Source organism: Helianthus annuus, chromosome 9 (assembly GCF_002127325.2).
Source record: "Helianthus annuus cultivar XRQ/B chromosome 9, HanXRQr2.0-SUNRISE, whole genome shotgun sequence".
In the NCBI taxonomy this organism is placed as follows: Eukaryota; Viridiplantae; Streptophyta; class Magnoliopsida; order Asterales; family Asteraceae; genus Helianthus; species Helianthus annuus.
In genome coordinates this window covers 136,963,749-136,974,284 of record NC_035441.2, presented here as the reverse complement: position 1 = coordinate 136,974,284, position 10,536 = coordinate 136,963,749, and the positions used below count along the sequence as shown (strand labels likewise).

At 35.5% G+C, this 10,536-nt stretch overlaps 1 protein-coding gene across 1 annotated transcript; it reads right to left on the bottom strand.

Annotated features, from left to right (window-relative positions):
- Positions 1 to 3,922: 3,922 nt before the first annotated feature.
- Positions 3,923 to 4,639, bottom strand: LOC110876425. The gene is made up of 2 exons (XM_022124599.1): positions 4,276 to 4,639; positions 3,923 to 4,215 (listed from the first exon to the last, which is right to left on the bottom strand). Exons 1-2 carry the CDS (start codon positions 4,637 to 4,639, stop codon positions 3,923 to 3,925), a joined length of 657 nt encoding a protein of 218 aa, XP_021980291.1.
- Between the last annotated feature and the right edge of the window lie 5,897 nt (positions 4,640 to 10,536).

Genomic DNA, 10,536 nt, shown 5'->3' with positions numbered 1-10,536 from the left:
GAATATTTATTTGTTTCATTTCTTGGTAAATCCACACGTTACACATACACGGGTTGTTGCGCATGTGGTTAGTTGATTTGTAAAGACCATCGGAGGACTTCACTCCAAATTGTTGTTTTATCAAAGCTCAAATATCGTTTCGTTATACTTGATATTTGCATTGTGATCTAGATAAACCGCATTATTGTAAAGCGGTGACTCTTTGATATCGAGTCGATGAATTTCTTGAAAAACTCAATTTCTTTTGAGTGACATACATGGTTTTCGTTATGGCCATGTCAGAACTTTCTTATGGATACATGAACTCGTTGTGTTTAAACCAAGTTCAATTGTTTGAACTTGCTCGCAATACGTATTCAATTCAAGGTCCCATATGATGGATTGAGGCCATCATATTCGAAATAATCCCAACAAGCACTTCATTTGTTTTGAACCATAACATGCTTGTTTGGTCTTCGACTTCATTGAATCGTTTCTTTGATCACGATCACCTTGTGGTGACGTTTCCACAAATTTGAAGCTTGTGCTAATCTCGTTTACGGATTTAATTAATTATTTATTTATTTATATTAAATCCGCTTTGTTGGTTTATCATAAAGCAATCATAACACAATCATGTGTTAAGATAATGGTACACAAATTCATGTCATATTTCAGTGTATCTCTTAACGGTTCTTACAGCATCGATCGAGCATTTCGTGATCTTTATTGTTTTATCATCTTCAATGAACTTTCATTTGATTCCAAACACGGTAAACTCATTCGGTTACCGCTACTATTATTTCGATCACTACGACGCCTTGTGGTGTCGATATAAACTTGTAGCTTGAGCTAATTTATATATACCTTTCGTTTGACTCATCATTGAAAGTAGTCTTAATGCAATTATGTATTAAGATAATGACACACTAAACTCTATTGCATTTCGGTGTAATTCAATAATGTCAACACACTGATTTTTCCTCATGTTATGATTCGATAGTTGACACATCATCTTCGTACTCCTATTCAGTCTAGCTTATTGATTCTAAATCTTTCTTTTGATCTGACACATGTAAGCTTAGTCATTCTGATGATTATCTCATTACACTTCAATTAATACCGATTTCATAAAATTATTCAGTTGAACCACTAGGTTCTATTTGTTGTAAACAGTTCTCGTATTCACAAAATTTAAACATATTGTGATTCAAGTACAGTGTTATTTACCTTAATTTAATGCGTGACATAACTCGGAAATGACATCATGACCTAAATCTCGAGGACGAGATTTAAAAAAAGGTGGGGAGTATGTAACAACCCTCAAATAAGTTCCATAATAATCCGTAATCGTAATCCCAAACACGTACGAAGAAATTCTGTTTGAAAAATCAAATAAAAATGAATTTTTGTTCTGTCGCGGGCCGCGACCAACGAAGAAAGATCTCTCGCGGGGCGTGAGCGACTTGTTTCTATTCGGACACGTTGAGGGACATGTGTCGTCACACGTGTCAAGACCACACCATGACTCAGCATACCCTAAACCGCCCTACGGTTCCTCGCGGGCCGCGAAAGAAGAAGAAGAAACTCTTGCGGGGCACAAGAGACTTCTGTTTCAGCTATAAATAGAACGAGCTCTGCACATTTCATTGTCGTTCAATTCATTTCTTTCTCTTAGCCTCTATTATAGCAAAATAGTAGCTCGGTATTATACTCTAAAACCCCGAAACTCTGCCCGTTATTAGGGTAATAACTCTAATCACTGGTACGATACTTTATCCGATCAATTAAAACCGATCCAATGAATGTTTAAGTGCTGCCCGTATGCGGCTATACTTTATCATTCATCGTGAGGGTTTTGATTTCGTGATTATCGTTAAAGTTAAATTTGGTTAATACACTAATACGAGTTCCATTGTATCTAGAATTAGAACTCATACTCAGGGAGCTGTTTAACTAGAATGCTTAGCAATTAAGTAAACTTAATAGTTAAGTAAAACTTAGCGATTAAGAAACTTAATAGATAAGTAAACTTAACAGCTAAGTAAGATTAATTAATCAGTTAAGTAAGATTAATTAAGCTAAGTAAGATTAATTAATCAGCTAAGTAAAATTAATTAACTAAATTAAACACCTAAATAGATATACATGAAAATAGATATATATGAGGTAGATAATATCTAAGGAAGGTGCAAGGAAGGTGTAAGAGGATATATATGTGGGTAGGAAGTTTCCTAGAAAATGTATAGGTAACTTCCTAGAAATTTCATACTCCTTACCTATAAATAGAAAGCTTAGAATTCATTTTTCTTTGCTCATTTATTCTATTCTTCTCTCTATATGTTGGTGTTCTAACCAATAATCACCGATACGATATTCTTTTCGATCGATTCAGGAACCAACTAACGAATGCCAAAGTGCTGTCTAAATAAGACTATACTTTGTGAATTTCGTTAAGGTTCTGATCTCGTGACCATCGTTAAGTTTGATATGGTTTTACACTAATACGTACTCCACTCTGTTAAACTATATGTTCAACTATCAGAAAACTCCGATCCATAACATACTATCAAACAAGATGTTTAAACATCAGAAAGTTCAGAACTATAAAGTAGATGCTTAGTTATCAAAAGGCATAGAATCAAGAGGCTGGTTAAATCAAGACTGCATGCTTAAAATGTGAGTCATTCTGTTTTTATTAAAATTGCTTTGTAAAACCCTAAATGTTTTCCAGTTATAATTACAGTGATTAAGTCTTTGCGTATCTTTAATTACTGGCAGTAAGTGGGGTATTGTGCACTTTGTCACTCTTAGGTGGACGAGCCTAATTAGTGATATACGTCATTATTGGGTGACAGGACCCAATAGTGATATGACCACAGCCATAGATCCGGTCAAGTGACAACTGTACCAGATAATTATAAGATAGGGGCAATTGTAATCGCTCTTAATACTGTAAGTTATAACAATGTGTCTTTTGTGCAAATTGAATGTACTCACCAGTATTTCCTGCTGACAAAACCTTTTTAAAACGCGTTTCAGGTGATTACAGTAGATTGAAATAAGAGTTGGATACGGCACCAAAAGGCTTACAGAAGTGGCTCATTTTATCAATTAAATTAAATTAAGAAAAGATGTTTTATGTATTCGAGCTTATCCCATATTAAAGCTACCTTTGCAAAACATGGGTTTATCCCATCTGTTTAATAAATAAAATCAGGTGTCTCAAAACTCTGATATTTTTCTAACTCACGATCCTGATGAAATTTTCCACTGCAATACTTTTCAAAAATAAACCACCGGTACCACTTGGCTGCTTAACGGCTCCCGCTCCCGTCCAGGGTGGGGTCGGGGGTCGTGACAGGCAAGGACTGAGCAAGAGTGACCAAATTGCGAGATAGGTGGCAAAATGGCAGATGACCTTGGGTTTCAAGCAAAAACTACCACTAGCAGTCTCTTACGGACCGTAAAGGATAGGTGCTTACGGTCCGTAAGGACCTTAAGCACGCAGGATTTTTGAATAGGCTTACAGACCGTAAGGGTTAGCCTTTGCGGTCCGTATGGAACCTCCAGAACTTAAACTTTGAGAATTTTCATGTTTAGTCCTTGGACTTTACATCTTTGGCCATTTGGCATTTTTTAGTCCCTCTCCTTCCTCGTAGTTGGGATTAGTCGCAGATCCGGGACGCGTTTTAGTTAACACACGATAGTAATCTTTCTCTCCTTCCAAGAATCGGGATTAGTCGGAGATTCAAAATAAGTTTCAGTTAATGCTTAGTTACAGTCCTTCCGCCATCCACATAATCGGGATTAGTTGGAGGTTTCTCCCTCCACGTAGATGGGATTATCTTGAGAATTGGACACGTGTCGTCACATAATTGGATGGAATTTTCGGGGTGTTACATCCTCACCCCCTTAAAGAAAATCTTATCCTCGAGATTTATTAAAACAAATACAGGTATTTCCATCTCATTTCGGATTCAACCTCCCAAGTGTATTTTGGGCCACGACGGGAATCCCATTTCACCTTGACAAGGGAAACCTTTTTCTTACGGAGCTTTTTGACTTCACGGTCCTCAATGAATAAAGGTTTTTCAATAAACCTTAAGCTCTCGTCAATTTGAACGTCATTATGAGACATGACAAGTGCTTCATTAGCTAAGCACTTCTTCAGATTAGAGATATGGAATACATCATGGATTCCACTCAGCTCTTCAGGTAACTTAAGTATGTAAGCTACAGAACCGACATATTCTTTTATCTCGAATGGTCTAATATATCTACGGCTTCACTTACCCTTCTTTCCAAATCTCATTACGCCTTTCCAATGCGAGACCTTGAGCATTACTCTATCTCCGATTTGGATATTAAGAGCCTTCCGCCTTTTATCAGCATAGCTCTTTTTCCTATCTCGGGCAGCCTTGTGTCTATCTCTGATTTGTAAAATTTTATCAGTTGTTTCAAGGACAATATCTGGTCCAAAAAGTTGGCTTTCACCAACTTCAGCCCAACAAACGTGTGTTCTACACTTTCTCCCGTATAAAGCCTCAAAAGGTGCGGCTTTTATACTAGTGTGGTAGTTGTTATTATGGGAGAATTCGATCAGGGGTAGATGTTCATCCCAACTACCGCCTAAATCAATCATGCACGCGCGTATCATATCTTCAAAGTTTGGATTGTACGCTCACTTTGCCCATCAGTATGGGGGTGATAAGCCGTACTAAAGTTCAAAAGCGTACCAAGTGCTTGCTAGAAACTTTTCTAGAAATGCGAAGTGTATCTAGTATCTCTATCTGATATTATAGGCAACGTACTCCATGAAGCGACATAATGTTGTCAACATACAGCTTAGCTAGCTTGTCAGAGCTGTAAGTTTCCTTAACTGGCAAGAAGTGTGCCGACTTAGTCAGTCTGTCGACTATGACCCATATCGTGTCATTGCCACGACTGGTCTTAGGTAACTTGGTGATCAGATCCATTGTTACCATTTCCCACTTCCACGTGGGGATTTCCAGTTGTTGTAGTAGACCAGATGGTCTTTGATGTTCAACCTTAACTTGCGAACAAGTTAAACATTTTGCTACATGGGCGGCTATGGACTTTTTCATGCCCATCCACCAATAGTTCTTTTTCAGATCTTAATACATCGTGTCTCCACCGTGATGTACTGAATATTTGGAGTTATGTGATTCCTCAAGAATCAACTCTCTGAGTCCTCCATAGATGGGAACCCAGATTCTATCATTCAGTCTTAGGATTCCATCCATTCCAGGTGTCAACCGTTCCACAGTTCCACCTAATCCCTCAGCCTGAACATTTGCCTCTAACAGGGCTTGCTTCTGAGTTAAAGGAGTGGCAATTCGAGAGAAGTTCTTGTGGGTCAACTCAGTTAAAGGAGTGGCAATTCGAGAGAAGTTCTGTCACAGCCCCCGACTCCACCCTGGGAGCGGGAGCCGCGAGCCAGTCAGATGGTACCGGTGTTTATTAATTTGGCAGCGGAAAGTTTCATCAGGACCGTAGTTAGAAAATGTTTATCAGAGTTAAAACACCATATTTTAATAATAAATAAATGGGATAAAACCCAAGTTTCATTCATAATACATTTATAGGGATAAACCCTAATTATTGACAACATGATCTCCTTTTTATTTAGATAACTTTTATAGCCACTTTTCTAAGCCTTCAGTGCTCTCCAGCTGGCTTTTTATTGGCTTCACACTAAGTTACCTGAAACACGTTTTAAAAATATTTTATCAGCAAGAAATACTGGCGAGTACATCCCAATTTATAAAACATCAGTTGTTATAACATTACAATATTAAGGGCGATTACAATGTTTATATCTACACAACTACTCGTTCAGTACGTGTCACTTGACGGATCTGTGACTATGGTCATATCACACATTGGATACCCGTGCCCAATTGTGAAGGTTATCAAGTACTGTATACATACCCCATAATACTGGCATCAATTGAAGAATTACAAAGACTTAATCACTGTAGTTATAACTGATAAATATTTATAGTTTTGGAAAATATTTGTAATAAGGGCTCACAAACTGTGAGAAAAGAGAATGGACTCACATTTGCAGACTTAGGTATTTCTATAGGCCTCCTGGTAATTCTCGTGGTTATTATCTATTAAAATTAAACAATGCACACGTGTTAGTAAAATAACCCAAATCACATTAACCGTACAACTCGAGACAGAACTCCAATGACTGAGTCAGGCAGAGCCTTGACATGCATTACGGAGTCCTAGATCAATCGGGTGTAACACGAGACAGAACTCCAACGACTGAGTCGGACAGAGCCTTGACATGCGTTATGGAATCCTAGATCAATCGTGTAGGGTAACAAATAGGGTTATATTTCTTACAACGAGGCAGAGCTTCGCTTTATAGGGGGTATTAGGCTATAGCTTCAGCATATAAAAATTGAGAGAGATTTAAGAAAAATGAACGATTTAAAATGAGGCATCTCGCCCCTTTTATAGCTGAGACAGAGGTCTCTTGTGCCCCGCGAGAGCCTCTTGTTCTTCCTTCGCAGCCCACGAGGAACCTTGGTTCGGTTTTAGGTTTGGTGAGTCTCAAGGTAGGTTCGACACGTGGAAGGGACATGTGGCTAAAGAAGTGCCCGACAAGTAACAGGTTGTCGCGGCCCGCGATAGACCTGGCTTGACCGGGTCACTCCCCGTGAGGGCTTTGTGTATATGTTTTTATTTGTTATTTATTAAAAGAAATGTTATTCGGGTCCGTTTCTCGCATACGGGGTCTATTTAGGAATGTTTAGGGGTCATTTTCGAGGGTTGTTATATCCTCCCCACCTTGTTATAAATCTCGTCCTCAAGATTTGGGCTACGATATCTCCTTGGGGTTATGTCACGTCTTTAAGTTAGTAAAACAGTATATCAAGGTGTCTGAGATAGAATCAAAAGATGAATATAAAGATATCATAGGATAATTGGAATTTAATGATCCCAAAAATTAGTTTCAGGAATCGATGATAATTGAATGAGAGGAAATGATACAATCATCAAGGTGACTGAGTTTCACAAATCAAAAGAGAGATTTGATAGGCATAAAATTCGAAATGCAATGATTTTTAGAAACAATAGGATTTGATGTCAGAAGAGAACTTACTTTGATTGTCAATTGAGGAAGACTCTGAATCAATAGTCTCAATTGAAGATAGAAGTATGAAAAATGATTTCTCAACTACCAAACCAGAAATTTGTGACAATTATTTGAATGGTAGTGATACACCGAAAATACAATAGAATTTAGTGTATCATTGTCCTGATTGTATCAAGACTACTTGTAACGAAAGACGTATGAATTGATATGATTAGGGTTTACGATTAGCCCAGGCTACAATTTATACAGACACCGCAAGGTGTTTGTAATGATTGAAAGAATTCAATGATTACGGTGACTGAACGAATTCACCGTTCTCTAAATTAACTGAAAGTTTCAATGAAGTGAATCTGGATATTCAAAAATATAGGATGTTCAATGAAGGAATAAATGAATATCCTAGGATTGATGAAAGAAATGTTGGAGGTACATTGGAGTAGAAATTTAGGTACCTTTATCTTAACACATAATTGTATTAAGACTGGTTTAGTATAGTGAATCAACAGAAGATAGATAAATCCGTACCTTAGATGTGGAAATGAAATGAGTTCAAGTTTCAAAGGAAACGCCACCACAAAGTGTCATGATTTAACAAATGATTTATTGGAGTTGAAGACTTTAAACAAGTCTACTATGATTCAAACAAATGAAGGGTTTAGTTGAGATTACCTTGAATATGATGATCTCAATTCATCATATGGGATCTTGAATTGAATGTATATTGTGAACAAGTTCAAACAATTGAGCTTGGTTTGGACATATTCCAACAATGGATATATGTATTGACAAGAAATTGTTACAATGAAAATCTGGTAAGTAACTTTGAAAAGAAAAGGAGTTTTCCAAGAAATCTGTTGACTTGATATCAAAAGTCAACGTTTTTGCAATCATATGGATTGACAAAAATGAGTATAACAAAATAATATTAGAACTCGCGTATAAATGATCTTTTGAGGTGAAATCACATGCGTAACAAGCAATGCATGTGTGACATAGGAATTTGTCAAGAGATGAGACAAATGAGTGTTGGCTTTATGAAAGAAATCTTGGTGATATAAGGACCTTTTGTTATAAAACTTTGATTGGAATCAAAAGTCAACGAATACTTTAGTACAGACAAAACGTACGGGTGCTTATGTTAGAATTTGCTGTTGCTTCCTACGTGCTTCATCTGTTGTTTTAGCTTCGTTGTCGGGTGCCTTAGATAGTTTCGGGCAGTAGGGACAGACATGGCCTGGTTCTCCGCAGTTAAAACAGATGTTAGTTTTCCTCCTACATTCTTCTTCGGTATGTCCAGTCTTCTTGCAGAAGTTACAGTGGTGTGTTTTCCTAAAATGACGTCTCCCTGGATGCTTTTTGTCATAGGTATTGCAGGTAGGTTGCGCGATTGGCGATCCACTTCCTTTATTCAGATGGGATTTGTCAGAGCGGAATTCCTTATAAGAGTAACTATAAGTTGTGGTTTTCTTTCATTTGGAGGATGGAGTTTTGATACGAATATCATGACCTCCATTGATACTAGGATTAGGTTTGAAGTGATGGGTATGCTTACAGTGGGTAGTACGATTCTCGTTTATATAAATTTTAATAGCTTCAATGATCGAAGGTATGGCATTCGATATTCCTTGAGCTATTATATTTTCTATAGTATTTTTATCCCAAGAATTTCCATTACTAGCCTGAATTTCTTGATTACATGTTATTTCCTTTGACATCTGAATTGCAAACATGTTTAGATATAATTACCACAGAACTAAATAGTTATACAGGCATATTTTGTTGCTCATATTATATTAGTACAATTATAATCATACTTATCAGTATTATGCGTTGATATATATATATATATATATATATATATATATATATATATATATATATATATATATATATATATATATATATTATATATAAATATATATATATATACATATTATATTTTAACATTTTCTTTCACTATATATTTTATGAAAATATAAGGGAAGTATATATATTATATTATGTGTCGTTTCTTTCTTGTTGTAATAGCTTTTCTCCAAATCGCCTTAGCTTAGCTATATTTTCAGAGCGCATTGCTGGATAAGTATTCAGGATGTATGGTGGAAATTGTAGTTGTGACTGTGGCTAGAAATAAGGGTCTTATGTAAGATTATGAGATTCCCAGTCATTGGTCCTACCATCGCTTCCTTTGGTGCTAATACGAGTGTCCTTAGGGTTTCTTTTGGGTTAAATGCGGTTAATGGTTTGAAAAATCATCGGGATAGATTCTGAGTAAACACATAGGTTTATTTCTTCTGTCATATAAAAGCTTGTTTTTCTACAGAAGATATTTGACTATATTGTATATACTTAATCAAGAAATTTTGTCCTGTATATGCATAGGTATAAAATTTCAAATTTCCTGTAATATATTACTAAATTGTCTCTTATAAAAATCCAATTATATAACTAATGATATTAATTATCCTGTTTATTCCCATTACCTTATTCATTCTTTTATAATAACGATAGTAATAGTATATTGAAATAAATATTTGAGTGAATTTCAATGATTGTCCTTTATCTTTATACCCATTTTTAGGCGCTGTCCTTTATGTTCAAAATTGACGCGTTTTGTCCTTTATGTTTTCATATCATACACGTTTTGTCCTTTAGGCCTAACCCGGTTAGTTTTTTCAGTTAAATTTGGTTATATGTTTTGCACATGAGGGCATTTTCGTCAACAAAGGTAAGATCAACGGCAGATTTACAGCTCAAAGCTTTTGCAACCTTTGAATTGACAAAAATGCCCTCACGTGCAAAGCACATGACCAAATGTAACTGAAAAAACTAACTGGGTTAGGCCTAAAGGATAAAACGTGTATGATATGAAAACATAAAGGACAAAACTCGTCAATTTTGAACATAAAGGACAGCGCCTGAAAATGGGTATAAAGATAAAGGACAATCCTTGAAATTCACTCTAAATATTTATTGAAAAATATTTTGGAATAAAAAGGGTAAATCACCAAAAGAAATAAATTTAATCAAAATATAAATTTTCTGGATTCTTTTAGAATAATTTTATTTTTAACTGAAAGGTTGAATCATTTTGGTTGTAACATATTAGGATTTGATTCTTAATTTATCATATCTATTAAAGAATCATAATAGATAATACAAAGTATGGCGTTTCTGAATTTTGATCCTTAATGTATGAAGGATTACTCTTATATCAGAATATATATATATACACATATGATTCATATATAGTTTAATAAATGAATTAAACTTACTAAAAGATAAAAATTGTTTCCTGTCGATATATATAGGTTATATACATATATTTTAAACCATATAGTTATACCGTACTAAATGTTTTTGTACATATTTTTACTTTATAGATGAAATATCATTTATTTTATTAATACAGGTTATAT